Below are 26,711 nucleotides of genomic sequence, written 5' to 3'. Positions count from 1 at the left end.
GAAGGGGGGGGGCTGTGTGGCCCCCCTTCTTTTACCTTTTTTTGGGCCCTGGGGACCCCATCCCCCAGGGCCTGACCCCTTTTTTAAAAAAAAACAAGAAAATTAAAAAAAAAAATATATATGAACGGGAAGGGGGCCGCGTGGGACCCCGTCCCCCGGGGCCTGTCTTTGTTTACTTATTTTTAAATTTAATTTTGGGCAGGGGGGCCGTGTGGCCCCCCCTCCCGGGCCACTTCTAGACCAGGGACCCCATCCATCGGGGCAGTCCCTATCCGCTGGGGACCATGGGGGGGGGGAGCCCCAATGCCCCCACAGTCCTGCTGGCTCCCCGCGTCCTGCAGGAGCCAGCATTGCTTTTCCACATGGGGAGCTGCTGACATTCAGCTCCCCTTGTGGAAAAGCAATCTGCTTTGCTTCATTGAAGCGAGAGCAGGTTTCCCTGATCTCGCTTCAATGAAGCAAAGCAATTTGCAATGACAGGGCGGGAGCCGCAATGACAGGGCGGTAGCTGCACGCCTCCCGCCCGGTCATTGCAAACAGCAGTGTCTTGGGGGTGGGCTCCCCGGGACACTGCAGGAGCCGGCCCTGGGGGGTGGTGGTACCCAGGGCCATCAAGGGCTCCTGGAGGGGGGCCGCGTGGCCCCCTCTCCCAACATTGGCAAAGCCCTGGGGGATTGCGGTCCCCAGGGCTGCGGGGGTGGCCATGTGCCCCCCGCAAATATTCAAGAAAAGCCACGGGGTGGTGGTCGCCGGGGCTTGGGGGGGGGCCTTGGAGGCCCCCCACCCATTTTAAAAACAAGCCGGGGGGGGGGGGGGGGTGGTGGCAGTCCCCGGGGCTGCGGATCACAAAATAGCATGCCCCCGGGACTTGGCTCACCCGGGGGCTAATTAATAACAAAGCGTTGTTTTTTTTTATTTTCGCGGCAGTATCCGCGGATCCTCTGTGACTTTTGCCGATTTTTTTTTTTTTTTTTTAAATGCTTTTTGGCCCTGGGGATCCTTGTGGGATCCCCTAAGCAGGCCTAGGGGGTCAGGGTGTTTCTACCCTGCCCCCTTTTCTTGTTTTACGCGTTTATTTTTTTCCGAGTCACAAGATGGCTGCCAACACTTCCTGGTTTGGAGTGTTGCCAGTCAATTAGAATAAAGCTCGTGGTCGGGAGGGTCCGCGGATCCACCGCACCTCTATATATTGAAACTTTTATTTTCTCAGCAACTACTGAATGGATTCACACCATTTTGAAAAAAGGGCGCTTTCTGAACCAAGCACTACCTTTTTGCCAAGTTTGGTGTAATTCTGTTCAGCAGTTCGAGCTGTAGCTATGTCTAAAGTTTCCTATGGGAAATTCATTTTCCGATCTTTTTTTTTTATTTCTCAGGAACTACTTAACGGATTTACACCATTTAACAACAAGCATTGGCATAGCCAATAGGTCTCGCCTTTAGGACCTTATAAGTATTTAGTTATGCAGCACAATATCTTTGGTGCAACAACATTAACTGTTGCATGGTTAAACACTTATAAGGTCCCAAAGGCAAGACCTATTGGCTATGCCAATGCTTGTTCTGCGGGTGGCCACCCCCCAGAGAGCTCCAATTGTCTTTGCCCACAGTTCTCAACCAGAAACACGACCTTATTTGACATGCATCCGGCCTAAATGATAAAACTGTGATGTTGTTGAAGGAAATAGCCATGTGAGCAGCACTCCCACCCACAGTACTTGGAAACCTGGAGCGCAAATCCCTTGACATAGAATTCCAAGCAGAAGTGTTCTTGAACTTTCAAGATTTTGTCATGGGCATCATTTATGGGTGCAACGGTGACCCCCTGGTCTCAGCGGAGTAAGGATGGGGTCAGAAACAGGAGTGATACCAAGCTCTAATGAGCCTTGTTTATTTTCTGTTCCTCTCACCTACATCATTTGAAAGTAAAGTCATGGAAGTTCTAACCAGTAGCAGGTTGTAAGCTAAGATACACACTTGCAAAACAATTATTTATTTCTGAAAGTGGAACCAACCCTAGTAAAAGGTGGTCTCGGTCACTCCTCCACCCCCTGAGTGCGTAAAGGGAGCAAGAAATAAGAAGTACAGCAGAGGGGGAGAAATGGGTAAAAGAGAAAAACTATGAGGGGACAAATACGGAAGGAAGAGCATGAAGAGGACACTAAAGAGAGACAGGTGAGAGACTGAAAGATAGGGGTGTGATAGAGAGAGGGATTAAATACATAAGAGAAGGGTGACAGGTGTAAATTGAAGATAGACATGTGAAAAAGAATGAGGCAGGTGACAGCGAAAGGTGATCTGCACATAGACAGGTGACAAAGAGACAGTCAAGAATCCGAGAGAGAGGAAAAGTGGCGATATTGGATGACAGTATGAGAGTTGTGATCTACAGAGGCAGATGCCGAAGAGAGACAGGAAGAGAGGAGAGACAGATGTGAGAGAGGTGCGATAAAGAGAGATTATAAAGACCGCTGAAAGGGCGGGGTGGTAGACAGGTGAGAAAGTACAGATGAAAGAAGGGAGACAATTGAGAGTGTGGTGATAAAGTAACAGACAGGTTATGTCCTTTATAATGAGAGAGAAAGAGAAAGATAAACTGGTGATAAGAAGACACAGGTTAGAAAAAACAGCTGGGGGAGAGGCAGGAATGAGGAAAGGTGAGAGGTATGGACCTGAAATAAGACTGGTGCGAAAGAGACAGATATGGGGTTATAAGAGAGGTGGAAGACAGGTGAAAAAGTGACAGAACAGGTAAGAAAGTCAGTTGAGACTCCTTCAGATACAGATCTACAAAACGGCATCAAATATTTTCGCCCTGCCACATCCAAGTGAGTCGAGTGGTGCCCACCGGAACAGGTTTTTTCATATATTGTTTTTAAATCCAGACAAACTATCATCCGCTCAATAGCTGATAAAGAACAAACTGAGGCAGGATGAGCAAGCATCATTTATTCACAGCTAGGCTGAACATCTTCACCTTTAGAGACGAAAAAACCCATTGATGAGGTTTCTTGAATCATAAACATGTACCGAATAACACGCTGTGATCTTGATATGATATTTTGCTCCTGCTCTCAGGAAGACTAAGGGGCCCATTTCATGTTAGATGGGATATTGTTCTCCAGCTTTACTGGGTGCAGAAATGCAAATGGTAAAAAACAAATTTCTTTCTGTTGAATCGGGACACACATGTAAAATTGAACTTGGTAATTCCATATCAAGCATGATTTCCCCGATTTTGGACCCAATAACTCATGACTCCTTGTAATTGGGGAAGACAGTGACTGAAGTCATTAACTTTGGCCCAGACGTCCCCTCACCTCGTTAACAAGCATTCCTCTTATCTAAAGAGTGAGGCGTAGTTTGGAGGGTAAAAGAAGGGAGAGAGAAAGTTAGAGAGGCTAGGAACGAGTACACTAGGGGAAACTGTGAAAAAAGTACACCAACTGCAATGAACTGGAAACAAACGCGCACACACACGTAAAAGAACTGTAAAAAGCACATTTATTAAATTTACCGACCGTTTGAGAAGTTCTTTGCAAAGGGTAACGAAGTCCATGGCTGACTGTGGTCCAGAAACTCGGGCTGACAGAGTCTGCAGGCCTGGGAAACGACGTCACTCTCCCAACAAGCCGTCTCCGTGGAGCAAGTCAGCAACGAGGTGTGTGCGCGCGCGTTAGGCAGCTGGGGTCGGCAGCGGCGGGTGTGTGCGCAGGCGTGTGTCTGTGTGTGCGCCTGCGCGTCCACAGACCCAGATCGCTGCGCGTGCCCCTGTCTGTCTCCCTTGGGAGGCAACTAGGCAACAATAGTACTCGTTGGCGGCAGCGCTTCGTGCTGCAACGCCAGCGAGACCTAAAAAGGGCTCTTTCTGAACCAAGGGCTACCTTTTTGCCATATTTGGTGTAATTCCGTTCAGCAGTTCGGGCTGTAGCCGTGTCTAAAGTTTCCTATGGAAAATAACATGGAGAAAACACGTCTTAGGACCCACTTTTTTTCTCGGCCCCCGCTTAGCGAATCACCCGAAACTTTCAGGATAGGAGCTGACCGGAGCGGGCCACAAGTTTTGAAAATTTCGCGAAGATTCGTCAACCGGCGCCAAAGTTATTGGAAAAAGAAAAAACGCTTTTCCTATGGAAACTAGGTCTAGTATATATATTTACCTTGAGGCCGGTCCCACGTTGCTGCTCCTGCTCTCGTGTCTCCGACTACAGGAAGCAGGCAGCGAGGCTCTCTCCCCCAAGCCAATCACAACGCTGCAATGCAGCATTGCGATTGGTCTGAGAGCCGTGACACGGCTCTCAGCCAGGGGCTGGAGGGGTGCATGGAGAACAGGGAAATATGCATGACTGATTTGGGGGGCCCGAGAGGGCTGACCAAACAGTCATTGCGCACTTTGGAGAGGGCAAACCACTCCTCCCCTGCCCTGCTCCATGAGCAGAGCAGCCCCGCCCACCCACTCGCCTGAAAAGCAGCAGGACACGTCACAAAGCATAAAATGATAACTTTAAGTTATTACCATTTTATGTTTCTCGTCTTCACACTGCTTAAAAGCAGTGGGGCGATGCTCCTCCACCATAGCAGAAGGCTTCTGGGTCAGAAACCGTAATCCAGGCATGTGCTGAAACACTGATGCTGGAAAAGACTACTGTAAATGGTAAATGCTATTTTTTCTTAGTTAAATCACATTGCTTTCCCTACTGCATGTATTGGGCCGAAGCAGAAGTTTCGCTGCTGGAGGTAATGTTTTTGTCTACATTCTGCCGCCTTTTCAGCTGCAGTTCCGTACTTCCTGCTGGAATACTGGCATGGAGTTTGGCTGCAAGAGCCAGGAAAGGGCAGGGAAGCACTAACCACGAGAGAGCGGCATTTAATTCTCCTTTGTGAGGCGGCTCACATTTAGAGTGAATTAAAGCAGAATGTTTTCGCGCCTACAAAAAGCCACATTGCACACAGCAGATGTGATGCAGCAGAGAACCTGAAGAAGAACCTAAAGAAAAACTGGAAGAACTCGACTGGAGAAATTAGACAAATAGTTTAAGAAGAGCTGGGTAACCTGAATGCTCATGCAGTCAATTAGGACTTTATGGAACACCCAGAAATAATTTATTTCATTTGAAGTTTTTCTCTAGCTCCACTCCCCCCACAAGCAGTGTCTGTGTGCTTTATTATTAGCAAGAAAAAGGACACTCCATAGACTAGGATAATGCCCAATCCAGGTTAGTCATCCCAAACTAGCAAGCAGGAGCCCGCTCGCTCTATCCTATCCATGCCACCAATGAACATTCCACACGCACACAGTTATATGGATGGTTTATTCTGCCAAACGACTTACATCTTACAGGTAACCAGCACACACGACTGCTAAACACGGAGCCCTTCAGCGCATAATATTCAACACCACCATAGACTCCAATGTCATAGTTCCATAAGAACCAAACAAATACATTGCAAGAGGGAAGAGGGAATCAAGAGTCAGTCAAAGAACCCAGGAGCACAACAGCTTCAATGGGAAAAAAAAAAACTTACAAAAATAAAATATTCTACCGCAGGCAATAATACCAGAAATAAAACTTCAGTCTGACCTTGAGGTAAGGGCACATAGTTACGCCTCTGAGCCATGGGCCTACTCAGGGAAAGAGGGTACATCATACACGGTCTAGAATGGCATTATAAGACTGTATTGAACACATAGTCAAGTACCCGGAACCAATAGCAGACCTCAACATCTTGAACAAATACAGCATGGAAGTAGAGATTGCCTGTGCTTTCTGCAAGCACATTCACAATCTTTTTAACGAGGGTGACACTGTGTGCCAGCCTAGTACATACTTACTGAGGCTGTGGCGGCTCAAAAAAAAAATAATCTACTAAGTAACAGCTACATCGCTATATGGAAAAGCAAAGAATCAACGGAAACAGCAGGCCCCCAAGTGACAGCAGCAGGACTTTCAGGAGGCAGATGTGGAATACAAATAGGCCTGGCCAAAAATGTTATTATGCAGGAGTAATTTTGCATTACTTTTGATGCAAAAACTACTGAAAAATTAGCAAATATGCCAGTTGGTTTAATTATGAATAATTTGGCACAAGAATCCTACCGCAGGAGCACGGGAACAACGAACTTAGAGAGCATGAGCAGCTGCTGTTGGTCATGTTCCGTTGCATTTAGTGCTATTTTCTTAGTGCAAAAATGCATCCTCTGGTCCATTGTTGATGTGAGCGTGTATTTTGTGCTAAGGAAATAATAAATGCTGGGTTACGCTCCCAGCTTAATTTTGTGTAAGTAAAATGCAGCAAATCATGCACACCCCTAAACTAAGCAAGAATGGTGTCAGCCCTTGCATATTCACTCATTTTTCCACTTACACATTCCTCTCAGTGAGTTCGGCTACTGCTCAAGAGACTGGTCTGTAACTCAGGTCACTCGTGCCTGAACTGTACAAGTTTTGTGAGCAATGAAAGCTTGTACTCATCCGCCCTGTAGGATCTGCTCTGTGTGGATTGGAAGATTACACTTGCTGTTTTATGTGAGAGAGGAACTCTACTTTGCCTCAGGCATACTGTACCTTTTATGTGAGGAAGCAGAGCTTGCACTAGAATTGCCGCATTTGTACCTGTCCTGCAATGGGGAATGCTTGTGCTGCTACTGCTCTACCTATAGCTGTCCTCCTAAAGAGGGAAACTTTGAAAGTGGGAAGGTGTGCCTGTTCTATGAAGAAGGGGTGATTCCACTGCTGTTGCTATATTACAACATAATAAAAATAAAATTAAAAAAGGGTATATTGAATGCTCATGAATAAGATGCCCTTCATGTGGGATACTTAGAGTCCTGAGGAAGGCGCTTGATCCCATAGGGAAAATCTTCTACCACCAAAACATGTTGATGGAAAAGAGAACTTGGGGCTGTTGTTCAATCATCCAGCTTTAATATTCTGGTACGGACAGTAAACACTTCTCACTTACGCGCAATTTTAGCACAGGACGGGTAAAGGAAGAGCATAAATGTCCACATCAGCCAAAGTAGGGAAACCATAACTAGGAGACTGTCCAGACAGAGAACAGTAGTAGTCCAGATGTTTCCCAGTGCCAGATGTGGAGCCCCGCAGATGAACCCTCAACTACCAAGTGTATGTTTCAGAATAGATCGTCTTATGTCATTACATGGATGTATAGTAAATGTCGTAAGTGGTTTTGACGTTTGGGCCCCATAGGGGGGGGGGGGGGGGGGGGGGGGAGGGCAACACAGACCACAGACTATATTGTTGGTGTGAAAAAGGCCGCTTTATTGGAAACAGGTGCACCTTACATAGAAACGTCCCTTGGCCTGTGCCGTACAAAACTAATCCTCGCTAAATATAGCCTTCCTAACTGACCCCCCACCCCCTCCCCTAAAAATGTTTCCCGCCCTTCAACAATCATAAACAACTTACAATTCCCAACTTTCCTACCCTATCTAACTAGGTAGCTTCTTATATCCTGCCCCCACCGTAAACACAACTCATTAGATGTCCCCCATGCCCTAGGGAAAACGCCGCAAATCCTAGCGCACCACACCAGCACCTGTTCCAGCGACAAACCCCCGCAACTCAACCTTTCCTAATGCACCTGTCCCCAAGAAACCCCCCCCACTTCCAAACCTCCATGAACAAAAAACACCCCTCCCCCCAACCCCCAATAGAGGGATGGGGGGGGCCCACCAGCTCTAAAGGGAGGGTGGGCGGGCAAAAACCAACCCCCGTCACACACCCAGCCGGCCGTTGTGTCACGATCCACCAAATGGTGGGTCGCCACACAAAATGGCCGGCTAAATAGCCCCCCAGCCCAAAACCAGCCCAACGGAGACCCCAGACCCGGAAGAGCTTGCTCGCGCTCCGGATGCCCTCCCCCTCCCCTGGCCCAAAACCCCCCGGGAGGGCGAGCCTCCCGCTGGTCGGCCGCCCTCCCAAAGCCCTATTCCCCCAGGATTTTGTACTTCTTATAAGTTTATGTCTGTTTAGAGTATTCAGCAGTCCTTCAACCCCTCTCTCTACCGCTTTAGTTCGTCAGCTACCTGTGTTAGAGCTGCCCTGTATATACGAGAGAACTATGTAATTGTTATTCTACTACTGCCACCAGTCCTTTTGCCTATTCTTTATATTACAGGAGTTTGGGCTGTTGAGGTACTTGTTGTACCTTTATTGTTTTGTTGAGCTCGGAATAAAACTTTCCAATATCCAAAAGACAAAATGATTTGCACAGCTAATTCTGATCTTAATGCATTATGTGAAAGAAAGCGTGAATCTTCACAAAACATGGGAGCAGAGTTTACTTTTGATTAGAAGTGTGAAACATACAGTTTTTGAAATGGACTTGACAACTTTGTAAAATTATAAAACATAACTGCCTAGCATATGTCATGGATAACACCTCTGGTCAATTCTGGGTTTTTAAACCACCAGCCCTTTACATGCTGAGCTTTTGAGCCCATAATGATACTTTTAAAAGCAATCTAGAAGCCCACAATACAACATGCTGTTGGCTGAAAAGCCCAGAAGGGCTGATAGTATATGTCATAGTACCAAGTGGCAGACTTGTGAAATGCAAACTACAATTTAGTTCCTGACTTTTTCCCTTTGTTCTTGGAGGCAGTCATGGGTTACACGGCCCAGTGTGTAAGAGGGCAGAGACAGTGTTTCAATTAGAAATGGAGCATTTCATAACTAAATGAGCTCACATTAACACTCCTTGGAAAACCAGTATGCTAAAAAAAGATTCTATTCTCGAGAACAGGAGCAGCAGCAATTAGAGGAGTCTCACGAGACAAGAGAAAAAAGAAAGCAATGTGCTGGCACTTCTCTGATCACGTTCATCCTTAGCCTCGAGGCTTGTGCACATTAGGTTGAGCACTTACAGCATCACTGGGATGCTCCCTGCCTTGAACAAGTGCATCACATGCTACTGGTGGCCCTACGAGGGCCACCAGTGCCCGGCGCCTTCATCAAAGCCTCTAGGTAGTAAGCTGCCAATTTATTCTGTTCATCTGAAGGGATAAGAGCACTCAATGACAGGTACAGTATTGCTAACATGAATTATTGCTTGCCACTACTCAAACCACTGTTTTGCCTTTGTAGGTGCCATCCAATATGTACTGTTCGGTATAACTAAGCAGGCTCGTCAGCTACCACCCCAATGATACACTGTGCAGCGTGACCACCCGTGAGAAAGACCATCCGTCCAAATGCGTCCGGTTTAACAATTGTGCACATTAAAACTTGTTATTTTTCCAAACCTGTGAGAGGGAGTGCTTTTTTGAAAGGAGGAGAGGATGGCATGATAAAGTGTACAGACAGGCACACCCGTCACCACACCCGCAAGTACTAGTGTGCACCAGCCTGAGCCACTTTGGAAATGTTTCACTGAAGAAAGACACAAATGGTTAAAGTGATGTTCTAGTTAGGTGGTGAAGTGAAAATAAAAAGTAATGTTTACAAAAAAAAAAAAAAAAAATCTATGAAATTCACCAGTTATGGTTTAATGAGTTAGCTATAGCTTGTGCCCTACCATGCAATGCTTTTGACCTCCCATATTACTTCACTTAAGGCATGTAAAATTACATTATGGATAACATCACCGATAACACCATAGTCATATACAGCAGAGAGCTACTGAGTGCACACGTGTTGGTCCACATTGTGGAATTTGAATAAGCCCTGAAGACAAGTGTTATTGTGCATGTTGAAAGTTATATGCTACAACGTTTACAAATCACTAACGTTTGGGATGAAGGTATTACTCCATGTTATTACAAGTTACAGGCTGAGCAGTACCAAATGCGGGTGGCAGAGGCAAGTCTAAAAGTAGGCTGTGGCCTAGAGGGAAAGCCTGTTCCAAATAAATCTAAGGTAAACGCTTCTGGTGGCAAAATATTACCAACCATGGCCATCTGGGCATCTGCCCCTGTTAAATTATTGTATTACAATACAATACAATTGACAAATTCCGTATACTGAAGACGTTTATTAGGTGTGGATGTTTATTTTGAGAACTTTGCTGAAGATTTTGAGGCACTGCAGACTGTTGAGTAATGTGGAAAATGGGATTTCCCACTCAGAGGTGGTTTATCTCACACTGGCATTGTAAAAATTTGGCTCCAATGTTGTTTTCCAGTGTGTCCATCTCAGAAATGTGTGCAGTATATTTTATCAAAGTGCAGAAGGTTGTCTAAAGGGCCTGGTAGAAGATGTCTTTACAGTGGTAAACTCATACCTGTCAACCTTTTGAATTAAAAGTTGAAAACAGCAATATCACTTTAACCTTTGTTTTTCGTTTTTTCCCCAGTGAATTTATATATATTTATTTTTCAAAACTATTCCAACATTTACTTAACACTCCTCAGGCAATCTATAGCTAACGTCTCCATTGCGCATGTGGTCTGGCCAGAGAGCCCCACCTCTGGTCAAGCACCCAACACCCCTTCTGCCGGGCTCACCCATTTGGCGCTGGGCAGTGAGGGGTTCACCACGGGGCCTGGGCTCCGAACCCCATTGCGGATGGCCAACCCTTTGGCTGTGTGCAGCAGTGGGGTTGGGTGGCTGCAGGACCTGGCCTCTGTACAGGCCCCAGACCCTAAAATGCACCCAATCTGCATTTTCATCTCCGTTTTTTTGTTTATGGTTTTACATTTTGTTGGGTATCGCAGTACTCCTGCAGCATCTGCCCGTCAAGCTTCAATCCCATGGTAGTGAGGTACAGTACCATAAGGAAGCTTGCATAATACAATGGTATCATTGGGTGGAAGGCTGTACGGGAGCTCCCGCAGGAGTACAGCTGTACTTCAAGGGAGGGCTGCTCTGGGTCCTACTGGTGTACTGTGGGACCAAAGGACTGCAAATGTATTTTTTTCATTTAACCTCAGGGGGATGGGTTCCTCTGGGTACCCAACACCCCATACGTGTATGGGGGTCAGGGTGTTCCTTCTGAGTTGCAGCTAACCATTCAGATCACTTGGTACCATGGTACGCTTGGCAGGCAGCCAGGATTAACATTTTCGATACTGCCCGGGGGACTAATCGTCCAGATAAACCAAACTTTTTAACCAGTTGATGAACTCTGAGCACCTACACACATTTCTTGAAAATACCTCAATTGATTTACACCAAATCACAAAGAGCATGCTTTCTGAGTAAAGTTCTAACATTCTGTCAAATATGGTGCAATGTATCAGCAAGCAAAGTTTCCCATGGCAGTTAGCATGGGAAATCAATGTTATGGGACCCTCCCTAGATCCCCCACCACCCCCCTTTTCTTGGCTTGACAGAACAGTGGCAAAGTGAAACAAAAATTGGAGTTACCCAGACCTGACTTTTGGAACTTGCGAGCTCCACATTTTACCTCTAGAACCTTAAAGGCATCTGAAGGTTATAAATCATGAAATATAAAAAAATGGAACTCAACTTCCATCAGTTCCAAAGACTTTAGTCAAGGGTGCAGCTATAGTACAGTGCATAGGCAGCACAATATTGCCTAAAATAGTAATCTGCGTTAGGGTTGAGTTGGGTGGCAAAAACTGAGGAAAAGAACGCATTTTCACATGCTGCACGGCATCCACCCTCATCTGGACTTGGGGTGACTAATTCTGACACAAGTCGATATTGAGGCATATGCAGGGCTTTCAAATCATCCTTGGCCATCAAAATGAGTGGCGAGAGAGGGTTAGCCAGCGGGACACGGGGGAAACTAGAGTACTCATGGCTGAGAGGTGAACTCGGGCCCAAATAGCTGGTCCTGATGCAGAGCTGTAAGCCCCGGAAACTGTGCCCAAGGAAACTCCTGAAGCAGCAATCCAGAGAAGCTGCAGCTGGAGGCCTGCACTCCCACCACAGCCCAGGCACTTTGACTGTTTATCATCATGTGTGGCATTGAGAAGGGCAGGCACAGAAGCCATCTGTGTCTCGGTCCTCAAACCCTCCTTCCGGTCAGCATATACAGGCTCTTCACTTCTCGTTAAGGATATGGCTCATGAATCCTGTAGGGCCAAGACAGGCAAACGTGACCCTGAAGCAATTAAGCCTGCTGCTTATAATGAGGGCAACTGGAATTATGCCGGAGGGGAGGACCAAGCTATGCTTCAGTGTTAACTAAATATGAGGCAAGAAGAGGCAAATCATGCAAACTTACGCTACTCCTTTTGTGATAGTATTACTTCATATTTTTGGTCATTTTTACACGTCAACACTGTCTGGACTAATGTTTCACCTCATTAGTTTCAGATTAACACCCAAACACAGCAATAGACAACTAAAAAGCGACGGTCAACGTTTCCATACGGTCTTCCACTGTGCGGCAACACGTGCCACTGCAATTTTAGTAACCGTTTATCTGTTTGAGCTAGAAACTCTTTTGATAATTGATTATGTGTCAAAAGTGGCAAATTCATAATTATGTGGAAATCGCCAGGGCCTCACATACCTCCAGCGGTTGCTTATAATAGGACATGCAGAGGATGCAATAAAATATACCAGAGATTTAGATAAAAGTGCTCATGAAAAATTCAGAGAATTTACGTGTTCTGAAAGTTTCTCGAGACACCACTTTGAAACTCCATTCAGTCCACATAAAAATGGATGCCTAGTCACGCTATAATTGCACCCACTTATCAACATCACGCTGTGGCCCACCCATCCTTTTTAAAAAAATCTTTTTACTGTTGGGGGTTGCGGTTAATAGGAGAAGGGTTTTCACTCTCTTGCCAAGGGGCAAGGTAGACCTTAGCTCTTAAAAAATGATAAATAAATTCAGAAGAGCTCTTATAGAGACAGTTCATCAGTGTTTTCTCCTTCATTTCCACCAGTCACAAACTGGACTCATGGCTTTGTACAGCAACAGAAGATTCAATTACAGTGCCTAGACTGCCTTTTCACGGCTTTATATTTAGGAATGGACTGTCATTTTTTAAACAGCAATAGCTCACAGAGGAGGGCATAAACACTCATGGGTGTTTTGGAATCAATTTATTAATGAACCACTGCTTTAAATAGAAATGTAATTTTACTGTAATTCTGCTGTAACTTTACATTTTGCGATACCAAAGGGGATGATGGACGGAGAGTTTGAGCAAATCAAACACTCACCCCCACTCAACTGATCTGGGTTTAATCCATCATCATTCTTTAGCTCACCCCACCACCCCAGTTCAGACATGGCCATATGCAAATCAGTCTGACCCTGTGCCTCATGGGAACAGTCCAGCCCGAACTGCCAAGCCATATGTCTTCCCTGGACCGGAAACAAGCATCCAGGGACCGGTTTCGGGTTCATAACGTTCATGCCACTGGAATCAAGCTATCCTGGCTGAAGAGGGGTGAATCCCCGAAACCGGTCCTAGGATGCTTGCTTTCAGAGAGGACCTGGCCTGGCAGTTCGGGCTGGACTGTTCCCATTGGGTGCAGCATCAAGACTGATTTGCATATGGCTGGGTCCAAACTGGAATGGCATAGCGAGCAAAAAAACGATGGATTTAGGCCCAGATCTCTGTACTGGGGTGAATGTATGACATTGTTCTGCATTCTGTCCATCAATAGTTCTTTTTGCATGTGACTTTAAATTTTAGCCACACATAGGACTGCATTACATCTTCAAAGATCTTCCAATTATCTCCAACTTCCAACCACTTCACATGCTCTTACCGATAGGTTACAGTCTAGTCATTCTGATGATCTTGCTAGGAGTTATATCATCTTTTCATCAGTATTTATATCCTTCAACAGTATTTACTGGGAGGTACAAAGCATCCCTACAATTTTAGCCAAATATCTGTGGCTAATCACAATCCTTTTACAAATCAATGTCAAAAAGAGAGGTAAATTCCCATAGCCGTACATAGGTGAGGTGCATTAGAGGAGAGAAGAATACTATACTGGGTTGAGCGTTGAAGTAATTGATAAATTCGCAATCCAGTGGCTGGAAGGGGCTGAAAGAAGAAAGCCAATGGATTGTAGGGACAGACCCAAAGCCCACTATGTGTATTGTAAGCAAAAGGTATGTTTACAGCCATTCTGTCAAAACAAGAGCTAAATAGTGAGAAAGGATTACAGCTTGACAACGATCTGAAAGAAAAGAGCACCTTAAGAGGTCTTCTAAAGAGTTGGTAGAGAGGCCAGTTGTAAATCAGTTCAGCTTTGGGATGCAGAAAAGGTGATCAGCAGAGGTAAATAACCTAATGATCCTACCATGTCACTAATATGTTTAGCTATGACAATAAATGGGTTCATACAGGATTCGAGAAAAACTATACCAAATAGATAACATACACGTGGTTTGCCTGAAAAAAGGCCTTGTTAAAAGACCTCAATATCAGAGAGCAAATGATATGCTCTTTAAAAACTTAGATTGTAGGGTGCTTGGGCCACTGCATAGAGTTTGGTGGTCGTGGGTACTGAGGTGCAACCAATCTAAGTAAATTGGATTAATACTACCACTGGCTAGTTGGGTGAAATTATGCACCAACTGAAACAAATAAGTAGCAAATCCATATTAGATAAACATCAAAGATGCCTACCCTGCCAGGATGATTGACACAGACATTAAAATTCCCCAGTACAATGAGATTGCTATACATGTGGCTGTAAGTACACAGAAACGCGGGAATCTAGATTAACACGTCTATCTAAGTGTTTGTAAATGCATTGTGTGTGCTGTAATATAACCGTGTTGAAAGTTTGCTTGGGCTGGCTGCATCAGTGCTTCGTTACACTGAGACAGCTTCTGCTACACTGCCTTACATAGACAACTTCCTTTATCCCACCGAATCATTGTTTTGGTCTTTGCAACAAGCAATACCATGTAAAGAGGGGGTGGGGGCAGCTTCGCTAAAAGACACACAGAGGACTGACCCATTTCAGAGAGAATGTTCTTACTTTTAATGAAGTTTATAGGTAGATGAGCGACACCAAATTAAACATGTGTGATCAACTATTCTGTGACTCTCCAAATATTGCATCCTCAAAGACAGCATGTCCAGCTGAAATGTAAGCTACCTCCCATTCTCGTCTGAACCTCTCTTGGGCACTTGGGCATAAGCCATTCACAGACAGGAAAACTGCCAGCTATATGAACACGACAAGGCATTCTGGGTGTGGATCTGCTTCCAGAAAGAAAGCCATGCACTTTGTTTTATGCTAAGCTTGTGTTCCTGCTCAAACTAAAATGTTTCTAGGTAAATCAAAGCAATAAAAGCAAACGCCACAAGAAACCACAATCAAAACAAGAACAGGGAGGGAGAAGACAAGACCAAAACGGTTTATAAACTTTCCAGGAATGCAAGCAAAACCCAAGATACAGCGTCCACGGTCTAGAACAGCTCTACAGGCAAGAAGAGTGTTAACATAGCACGGTACACACATTAAACTGTATTTGTGCATTACTGCTTTCACTCTATACATTGAATTCACACGTGTACTGGTATAGAGCAACTGCAATCGAAACTAAATAATTATGAGGTGTTTCAGGGGTTTTTTCTGGCTTTGCTACCTGGGCATCAGCGAGGCCTGGTCTCCAGCTTTGTTAAAATTGCTGTCCAATTCTGATGTCCATTCTGTATAGCTTGATGATACATGTAGCAAGATGCTACTGTCTTATTTTGAGTGGTGTATTATTCTGGATGAGCTTGCTGAATGAAGCCTTTTGTTACTTTCAAGGCTCTTCCTGCTAGCACAATATTGAATTCATTGATTTTTTTTATGTAACTAGTTTGTTCTGACACCTCCAGGTGACATTAGGTCAGAAGAAACGAACCAATAGCCATGTAGTGGGCTAGTGTGTAGATAGTAAGGGTATGTGACGTTTTGAAATATGAATTGTGGTTTGTTGTAATAACGCTCGTACCATGCTGACTTTGCAGTTTCAATGATTTCTTATGCTGAAAATGGCTATATTAACTGTTGAATTTGAGCAAAGACCTTTTGGGTCTCTAGAATGGATGCAGCACGGTTTCCTACCGATTTGCTGCACATTTGAAACATAGCCATTTGCCTGATTTTGCTCATTTCTGCATGATTTCTAAACCTTCATGGCAATTGACCTCTGTGTACCTACTCTGACTGTAGGAGATTGCTGCTGCATGTGCATTTTCGTCGATTTCTGCTTTGTGCTATTGAATTTGTAGTAAACCATGGTTTTCTCGACATTGCTGGTATTGGACTCTCCATTGAGCCAGTCCTTTTATTATTGACTGTAATTCGAAATGCAGTTTTGAATCCGGCCACTGGGACATATTGTCTCATAGACTTTGAGGTTAACACTATCCCTGACCCTGTGGTGCCCCACTAACATGCAGATTATCCAAGAGAGTGCACGCCCATAGTCTCATGCCTAACATGACAGAGGCCGAAACCAAAATGTGAATCTTTCATCGGATATGAATGTGAGGGAAACCCTCCAAATAATGGATAAGGATTGGTGAAGTGATAAAACAGACGTATTAATTATTCAGATAAAGAAATGATCTGTAAAATGTGCAGAGTGCCTTAAAGGATCACATTCCTATACATAATTCGACTCTAGAGAAACTGTGCTTACTAATGAACTTGCCTGTTGTGCACAGCTCTATTTCTCGGTATTGTGGAGTATTCGGTCTTCAAACCAAAAACAAAACCAACCAAGCATTCATTTATTTACCAGGCACCAAAAAACAGTTGATTTATATTATAGATTAGTTATAAAGATTTAAAAACTACAACAAAATTAAATTATTCATAAAATGGGCAAAAATAATGGGAGTGATATCAAATTGACCCTTAGAATAGAAGCTTTGACTCAAGTTCTCTAGCTCGAGTGGCGGTAAAAGAGATGTGTGCAATATTGCGACAGAGTTGGTTGGAAGGGTATTAATCCTAAATTAAAAGTATAAAATTAAGCAAGTGTATTCCGTCTTTGGTTCCTGCCAAAGTCACCCATGTTTAACCAAAATAAACTTCAATTGAGAGACTCACCTCAAGGACATTCCTCCCTGATGGATGAAGGTTGTTCGAGGCATCTTCCTTGAAAGATCTAGCAAATGCTTGCACGATTAAAACTGCAAAGTCCGGCTACCTACAATTACTACATGTGGTCCTTCCACTGATGAGCACTATGCACTGGTGCTTCCAGTAGTTAGGACAAGGCTCATTAGTCTCTGTGAGGATGCGGGCATTAACATCACAACTTACTGTAGCAGAACTTCCTGCAATACTGTACATGCCAGACTATTGAAAGTGTTATTTCAGCTTGGCTAAAGTGCTTGGAGGCAGCTGAACAAAGTACAAATTACTATTTATTTAATTTACTTATTTAAATAAGATAGCGCCCTTCTTCATTCCTTGAGACATGTGACAGCGAGGACTGGTTGGATGTAGACACCACTACTCCAAGCGATATATGCCACTACAATTGGCCGATACATGGACCCATCACCTGAGGTCACCCCAAGTGATGTTCAGCTCCAAATAAATCACCCTTCACAGGGCCAACAAAGAAAACCATGACATCGACTAAAATATGTCCAGAAACCCTAAATTAATAAAAATTCAGAAAACATACTTGTTCATTTGACAGAACAGGCTCCTACTTGCCTTGCCACTTGAGCCAACAGCAGCAGGTGCATGCCGCAGACTCCTGCAACCTCTGTGGCGTGGGAGGCGGGAGCAACACTCCAAGGGTCCCCAATCCTTCAAGGGACCCCTAACCCTTCACGGGGGTGCCCTTTCAGCCCAAGTCCAACAATTATCTGAAATATGGAAGACCGAGAGAACCCTCATCACACTCTGGGGCAAGGGGAGGCGGGGCAGGTGGGAAAGAGAATGCAACAGTGGTGGAGCGGGGGCACTATTTTGGGTTAAGCTACTGTACAGCAGGCATTTGGCTGGTCATTGTCCAGGAGTATTTATGAAGCACAAACTTAGCTACCAGGGCAATGTAGACCTGAACAAGTGACATTTGCTGGTCACTCTAGGAGCAGGGAAATTATTCAAACATTGTGAAGGGGGGAGATATTTAGGTCCTGCGCTTGAGCTGGGCATCAGAGACGGAGGAGGATGTTTAAGAGGAACTATGCAAAGGCATCTTGAAGAGATGCACTTTAAGCTCGTCTTCACAGTACTTCACTCCAATCCACCAGCTTGAAATTGAGTTATTTGGGTTTTGGGGGAGGGTGGAAGCCCCAGTCAGGCAACAACCAAAACCCTTGTCAGGGTGAACCACAAATGTCACTTAATTAACCTGTGCTTAACCCTCTAGTAGCTTGGCACAAAGCAGTCAGGCTTAAATTAGAAGCACTGTAAAAAGTATTTATGCAGCACACAAACAGGAACGAAGTGAAAACACAACACACAAAAATCCTACACCAATTTAGAAAAATTGAGACAATAGTCATATATAACATATCAAAAAGACTAAAATCCAATCAGTAGAACAGAAGATATGCAATTTTAAAATGTGTTAGGTAGATATAGAGTTTAAAAGCACAAAGCTCCACTCTATGTCATCGGCTGGTGCTAGACCGTGGGAGAAGTCACAGGTTCAGGCTGATGACGATGGAGCATGCCCGCATACAGGGACCAGGTTAGTCCTGCTGAAAAAGTTACCTTCTTAGTCTGGCGCAAAAGGTTTCATTTGTGGAGGTTGAGGCCACAGAGACAACGTCATAGATGATCATCGCTGTAGTGCGAAGAGCAGGCCTAATGTCGCAGGCGGTCATTACTGTAGCGAGAGGATCTGGTTGAGCGTCGCAGACGGTCATTGATAGAAATTTTGCGTTGACGTCTGGCTTTCGTTGCTGTAGTGCGAAGGGCAGATCTCATGTTGATGGTCATCGCTGGAGGTCGCTGAAGCATGAAGAGCTGAGTTCACTGGAGCTTCGCATTTGCAGTCAGGAGAGTCTCTGCATGAACTGGTGCATTCGCGAAGATCCCAAAACATAAGGTTTTCTCCTTTTCTTGCAGAGGAGTGCACTCTGCTGCCAGCCAAGGGTCCAGGACCTGAGGAGGCACCTCTTGGGATCAGGGACTAACTTTAGCAGAGACCAGCAAGGCTCAGACAGGTCCAGTTGCAGTAGGTCAGCTGGGCAGTTGCAAGGAGGCCTCTGGAGCTTGTTACATCCCTGTAACTTTGACAGGAAGGGTATCCTGGGATGAAGTGAGCAGGTTCAGTCTTCTTTCCCAAAGAGCAGGACAGGGCTTAAGCAACAGGGCAGTCCTTTGGAGAACAATGCAGGTCTCAAGCAGTAAGACAATCTTCTGGTGATCGAGGCAGTCCTTCTGTCATGTCCACAGGTTCAGTAGTGTACTGAACAGTGGCCCATGAGGTCCAATATTTATACTTGGTACTAGCCTTTGAAGTGTGGGGAATTCCCTATTCTATCCCCACATCTGGTTCTGGAAAGCTCTTCTCTTCCCCTGTCAAGGCTCCAAGAAGTCTGGGGTGACAAAAGACCAGGGTCAGGTTGCGTTGTGTGTGCATGTAAGTGGGGCTTGGTGCAGCTCCGCCCCCAACCATCCAGGCAGGATGACCCATCCTGTCCACACATAATCCTGTTTTTTGTCACCGTCTGGAAGGAATACACAAATTCCAACAGCAGAGCCATTCACTGTCATGTGATCCAGAATACTGGCAGAAGGCTCAAATGGTTAGGATAAGAAAATGCCAACTTTCTAAAAGTGGCATTTTCAGAATTGTGACTTAAAATCTGACTTTATCTTTTGTTATATTCCCGAGTTAGGCTAATGTAGTGAAGCTGCTTATCTCTTACATTGTCCTTGAAAATAACATTTCAGCTGTGAAATTGTGCACACATTTGCATACACAATAATGTTTGATTAGTTTCTCTGAAACTACTTTTTTAGCACATCCAGCTTCGCACAACATTATCACGATGCCTTGAACATCAAGTACTAGGCCTCTACGCACTGGGTACAAAAGTTGTCCTATTTTCATCCACGGGGCGACAGCGCTATCTACATATCCATAACATCACTAATCTTACGCGCACATCACGAAGGCTGCTTTTTATTATAAACAATAGGCATCCCAATAGATTGGTAGAGGAGGCACTTTTACTGACACTGAAGGTCCTTGCATGCTGAGAAATCACCACGCACCGGTCTGACATTCCGTGAAGAGTGTCCAACTAGGGACCAAGAGGGGGTCCTTCACTCTCTCCTATCAGGAAATGGGGCTGGATCGTCCCTTGGGAGGATTTTTAGCTCTACACCCAAACACACTTTAGGTACACTCAAAGTGGGGTCCGCATCGTAGGAGTACATTAGATTACCATATTGCATATATGCCCGCATATATTCAATGCTTTAGCACCATGGCAGAAAGGTATCTACTGTTCACTCTTTTGGTGCTTGTAATCACCTTTAGTTGCTTCTGTCTCCTAATCATTGCAGCACATGTATTTCATACAAGGATAACGTTGGTTCAATAAATATATTGAAAACATCCCACTGTGTATTCTGTATACTTCTCTGAGAGAAAGTAAGCACGAGTAACTGAGCAGAAGATTCCGTACAGGGAACTAGGCCAGACACCAAACCTTTAGTTTACGTTGTCCAAACAACGTGCAGATCCTATGGATTGGTAGGAACTACACAACACTTTAAACTAGATTTTAAATTACAATTCATTTGAGTCTAAACAGCATACTTTTACCTGCTTACAATCTAAAGATGTACAAAGTGCCTTAGACATTGCACAATCACTTTACAGCTTGCACAAGATTAATATGCACGTCCATTGCTTGCAATAGACAAGGTAAGGCCAAATTAATGAAAGAATCATTTTTGTAGAGTGAGACCTTGAGCTGGCTAAATTCTCTGTTTTGCCTTGGGTGCTGAAAAGTCAATTTCTGGTAATATAAAAACAAGCTAATTATGGTAATTCAGCGTTGGTTTATTCTATTTTTAGGGGACTGTTTGTATTTATTAATCTCAAAAGATATTGCAACTTAGCAAATATGGTTTGCTAAACAAATGTGAACTAAACAAATTAAAGAAATAAACAATGGTGGCCAGGTAAGTTGTCCAATGACCACTGTATGGGCCTCATCCATACATCCACATTTTGATTCAGTACATATTTTGCCTTTCTCCAAGCATACCTCATTTCACCATAGGCAATTTACACCTTTATTAGGAGTCTACAAAGGTTTATCCACTGGTCTTCTACTTTACCCATCTAGATGGGGTAGCCTTGTTACACACATTTTTAAAACTCCCAATAATCATAATTCGATTTTGGGTGAAGAATTTCATCTAATGGGTTTGCATATCAATTGTGCTGCTATTTAAGTACTAGGTTTTCCAAATTATTTGGTAAGAACTGTTGTTCCTGAAAAATGGTTTGATTATGGTCTTATGAAACAGCCAATTTGATATTAGCAGCAGCAGTAGAACTTCAAATACAATTATTGCTTTCCTGATCTGAGCTGTCAAGAAGATGGACTAAGCCTTATTAAGGGTGCGAGAAAAAACAGAAACGGACATCACCCCCATTGTTATGAAACTCCACTGGCTCTCCTTGACAGCCCACATCACCATCAACGCGAGCTCCATCATCTGAAAAACAATCATGACCAACAGGTCTGCCCTTAAGTGTCAAGCTCATCATCTCCTGCTGTTCTACGCCCACCCGCAGCCAGGACACCGTTGGTCTAGTGATGAAGAAGAGCAAGAAAAAAAAGCACTAGCCAGCAATTCTTCTCCATCTACACATCCAGGACATCTCCATGAGCAACGGATCCTCTCCTGTCCTTCTTCAATATAGAAAACAACAAAAAAAACTACTTTAAATTAAACCACATCCCGAATGTGTAAATAGTCCACTCCCCTTACTTCCAAGAGTCAGCACACTCCAACTAGAAACGTTCTTTGTTTGCATCATTGATTTTTACTGTGTACAGCACTCTGCCTTTTATCTAGGTTTGCGCTAAACAAATAGCGGGCACAAATGCATACATTTACTCTCTTTCTCTAGTGGATACAAATTGTGAAAATGTAACTGGCTATTGTTAAAATGTAAAACGTATGTAGATTGCTCTTTCATTAAAAGCTATCTATTAATAATGAAAAGTATTCCATACAAATATTACTTTTACAGAAGAATGTTTGAGATCATTGAACTCTTAAAATTGTAAATAGTCATCAATAAGAGATGGTACGTGGTAAAACACACATAAAAGTGCAGAGTGCTTTTTTTCCAGTAGATTATTGGCCAGAAGTTATTATTTGAGGGCTGTGGATAAAAAACTAACCCTGGGCGTAGTTTGCGTAGTAGCGCTACGCGTAGCTACGCGAAGTGCACTTCGAACTACGCACGCTACGCGTAGCTACGCGAACTGAGTAGTGTGGTAGGGAAATGCTGTTCGCATTTATTGCACAGTGCCGGATGCTTGTCCGCACTGTGCAATCATTGCAAACGGCATCTTGCACAGTGCAAGCGGACGTTTTCTCCGAGCGGCAGCTTTCGCAACGCGGACTGGTAGTTTCTCATCGCAAGCGGTCAGAAACCTGACCTCCCCGCATTGAGAATCTCGCCGGGAGGTTTATTTTCCACTCTCGCGATCGGCAACTTGATGTTGCTGATCGCGAACAAGGAAAAAGTCTCCCCAGGATGTTGATTTTGCTCGCTTGCAGTCGCCAACTTGACGTTGAGGTCAGCAAGCAAGCAAAAAATGCCCACTACGCTACATGTTTTTGCACTTTGCTACGTGCAATTCGCGTAGTGCGTAGTAGCATAAACTACGCACGCTCTGCGAGCGTAGCTTAGTACTACCCCCAGGGTTATAAAATAAACTAAGATTGCAACAAATCGCATGTGAATTGGAGGTCAGGCTTGCACCGGTTTGGAAACTGGAAGTCTCAAAAGAAAGACAGAGGTCCAAAGCCGAACTAGCATACCAGGCGCTTCCCCGGAAGGGTGGGGGGCGCTTTTCTTAGATCGGGCCGTTTTTGTAGCAGTGCAGTAGTTTTAGAAACAGTTTTCAGGCAACAATAAAGTGCCAAGATAACTCTGGTGATTAATGTACCTGCTGGAGAGATTCAGTTTTGTCAATGGCAGTTTTGAATCATCTATGATATCACATATGCCTGCTGCAAAGTGTGGGTACTATGTAGATCATAGAACAATATTTTATGTGCATAGCTCAGTGGGTTACTGCTTTGGTCACAGAAATCCCTTTTGTTACTGTGCAATTCATTAGTTACAATCGTAATCTAGGTTAGAAAGTTATGTTTTTTTCCCCTCAGTCTTTCATTAGCCAAATTTTGCTAAAAAGATTTTATTTGGGTAAAAAGAAATTCTTATTAGTAAAGTCAACCCTAGCCACTGTGTTACGTTCTGAATCCTGAGTTTGTGCTTCCCCAGACCAAGGACTCTTAAAAAATGCCTACCAGTATGGATACACCTTTATAGTGGTCAGGCTCCACTGCTGCGTTTGCTTATCGCTGTATGGTGGCTGGACTGACAATATTTGCCAGGGCTGTTTTGGGTTCCCAGTCCAACCCTGCAGAGGTCCCTAAGGGGGCAGGGGCTACGAAGTACATTTGGCCTGAGCCTTAAGCTCAAATGAGGAGCTTCACATTTTGGCAACATATGTTCACTTTTGGGGATCTAATTAACCCAGGGGCCTCAAAATATTTTAAGTGGCCTGGATTTCTGAGAGGACTTGCACATAGGGAAAAAAAATATTTATCATCTCCCCAAGTGGATAAGAATTGCGAGCATTTGTAAGATTATTATTAATTGGCTTTAAAACAAACATATAGAGTGTTGGAAGAAAGAGACATGTTAGCACGCAGGAACGTCACTGAATCTGAGACAGTCCATCTGTGGACAGTGTCTCTGGAATATGTTCGGAGTGGGCGCGTCGAAAGCTCCTGTCCACACGGATGGAGATTTCTCAGAACCAAGCAGGCTCTCATATATGTCTCTCCAAGCAAGCCGCCTAGCCAATGTATTAAAACGGATTAACAATTTGAACTATTACCGTAACAAGCTAGAACGAAAACAGGAATAAAATTACAATTATCCTCATGAACATGTGAAATACTCGGACTAATATTTGTAAGGGCTCTCTCATCCTACTGCAACAGGGAAAAACCTCTGGAACATGTGGCCACGAGCATCATTAGCACATGAACTAATGCAATCTAAAAGGCAATTGGCCGCTTAAGTAAATAAGTGGGAAGCCCGAGGACCCAACATATGAGTCCAGAGGAAGCCCCAGCAGCGACGTGTCCCCTGGGAATGCCTAAACCCAGCTAAATCTACCGGTCACTGCACAGCGAATGCTTCGGTGATGGCCGGTTTAAATGCAAACACCAAGCGCCAGGTTTTGGAGACAATGTTACACAGGCATGCTTATGCACAGGCAGGTTACAAGATTACACTCTGGGGTCGTGCAGTCAGGTGCCAGCAAAATGAAATTAAAAAAACCAAAACAAAAAAAACCTGTTCTTGGTCGTTTGCTCATAAGTGGTAATTAGGTGAAGTGGTAATTAAGGAAAGAGGGGTTCAAATTACAAGACAACTCGTTATGCTAACGCAGCACGATATAGTGGTTGTCGTTTGATGTTACAGGGTTAGCGTCAATCACATGCAGATAAATTCAATATCTAAGCGCGACTCCAGCAAACCTGTGGCACCGGGTGGCACCGACAACCCCTCACACCTGCTCTCCATCAGGCCGCGCGGTCCTCGCCATCCCCAGAACAGTTCATGCGCCGATTAAACACACTAGCACTTCCAGCACCCAACCAACAGAAAGCGCAATACCAGAAAACCAGACACAGTCGAAGGAGAAACTCTTTTAAAAAGTCTAGGATTAGAGAGGCTTCAGCTCACAGAGATGACTGTGTCTAATGCAAAAAAGCACAGGCTGATGGACGGCCCAGAGATGCGCTCTTAGGCTGATAAAACGTGGAACGGAGAAACAAATAGTCCAGTCACTGCAGGTGCAATACATGAAGCGTTTACAGAACACAGGCTGCGAGAGATGCAGCAATTATGAACTCCAGGAAGAAGCGGTCTTTCCAACAATGCAAGTACTATAGACACAGCAAACTCAAGAAATGAATGCTGAACATTATGCAAACAACGCGCAACTCCAGCACAACTTGGTGATTACTGACCCGTAGCGTTCAGTTGACATATGACGTATTTAGAAGCTGGGTAATCGGTGAATGTGTGCTGTATAGAAACTCAGTTAACTAAACAGAACACAAAACAGATAGGTAAAGTAAAAGCACTTATAAAATTGTGTAAATGAAAAGTACTGGATGTTGCATTTTAGAAGAAATAGGATCAATCATTCCCAAAAAAGATAACGCGCTCATGCAGGGACAGCTTCTAATTTACAGATTACATTTGGTACCTTCAGCTAGGCCTCATTTTAAACCAAAGACAGATTGCATTCTGGGGCTTGTCTTTGGCATTTCTCACCACACGATTGGGCCTGCAAACCCCAGTAAACAGTGTCGATTACTAAACACCAGGGGGCAGATTTACAAGCCCCTTGCGCCACTTTTGCGTCACTTTTCCCCCATGTTAAAAGTGACGCAAAAGTGTCGCATAGGGCTTGTAAATCTGCCCCCTGGTCTGGGAAGAGAAGCAGACATGGGGCGGCTTGACAGCTAGGCGCCTTTCTCGGTGCCTTGACTTGTAAGGCCCCCCCTTTGAGTACAAAAATCACAATGCAGACAAGCATAGGCAATACTGTTCCTCTGCCTCTCCTCCCTGCCCAGTGGGCACAGGGGCTCTCACCTTCCAGCAGCTCGTCCAGGCTGGTGACCTTCCTGCCGCCGTCGATGGTGTAGATGCTCCGCACTCCCTGGGGGAGGTTGACGTTGTCGGAGAGGGAGCGGGTGAGCTCCATGAGCAGGGCGTCGAAGGACCTGAAGCGGTCGGCGGAGATGGCGTAGACCAGGCCCTTGAAGTAGCGGTCCCCATTGCGGTAGAAGCGCACCTTCTTGGCCTTCTTCTCGGAGCTGAGCGCCTGCAGGGTGCGCGTGCGGTAGAAGCTGCAGTGGGCGCTGTGCGCCGGGCTCGGCACCAGCCCATTCCGGCTCTGGCCCGGACCCGTGCTCGAGCCCGACGCTCCGCGCCGGGACTGCCGCTGCCGGCGGTCCCGCTCCTCGAAGTGCTCCAGCTCGATGCTCCGGTGGGCCGCCATGGGCTCCTGGGAAGCCCGCTTCGCGGTGCGCGGGTCTCAGACTCAAATGACCGTCTATTCGCTGAAGCATCGGTTGCAAAGACTCAGACGAACGACTCCACGGCCTCTGGAATAGTCATTGCAGCCAATTCCTCCAGAAAATGAAAAACAAAAAACAGAATTTGCACGACCTTCCCTTCCACCGGCACAAATTAAGCAGTGGCTAAATTGGTACCCAGCTGGGCGTCAGCTGTGAATCTTTCGCCAATCAAGAAAAAGGGCAGAAGAAAATAACCCAGCACTTACATTTCGTCTTTACTCGCACAGTGTTCCTCGATGGTCCCTAATATCCCCAGCCTTCTTTCACCACAGGGGGCTAATTCCGGAATGAGCGCTAATATCTAGAAGAAACGTGTGGTGGGGTGGGCATGCCAAAAAAGGCTCGGAACCGAGGCTGAACTCTCGTTACTGCATGGGTCACCTTATGAAACCCCGCTCCAGTGGATGAGTAGGATGGGCCCAGTTGCACAATTCTTTCTTCTTTATATGC

General features: G+C 44.9%; 1 protein-coding gene across 5 annotated transcripts in view; it reads right to left on the bottom strand.

Annotated features, from left to right (window-relative positions):
- DCLK2 (doublecortin like kinase 2) overlaps positions 1-26,486 on the bottom strand; it is a 378,330-nt gene extending 351,844 nt beyond the window's left edge. For 3 of the 5 annotated variants that reach the window (XR_014978130.1, XM_085641648.1, XM_085641649.1), the window contains exon 1: positions 25,774-26,333. Coding sequence is in view for 4 of the 5 variants with exons in the window: in XM_085641648.1 (XP_085497774.1) it covers positions 25,774-26,182 (409 nt within the window). In the remaining variant the exon portion in view is untranslated. Of the gene's footprint in view, positions 1-25,773 lie in introns of all 5 variants that reach the window. The other 2 variants (XM_085641650.1, XM_085641651.1) reach the window with 1 other exon arrangement.
- Positions 26,487-26,711: the final 225 nt, after the last annotated feature.

This window comes from Triturus cristatus, chromosome 2_2, assembly GCF_964204655.1.
Source record: "Triturus cristatus chromosome 2_2, aTriCri1.1, whole genome shotgun sequence".
NCBI lineage: Eukaryota > Metazoa > Chordata > Amphibia > Caudata > Salamandridae > Triturus > Triturus cristatus.
Note: the sequence above shows the minus strand (reverse complement) of the source record. Positions and strands in the feature narration are given on the sequence as shown.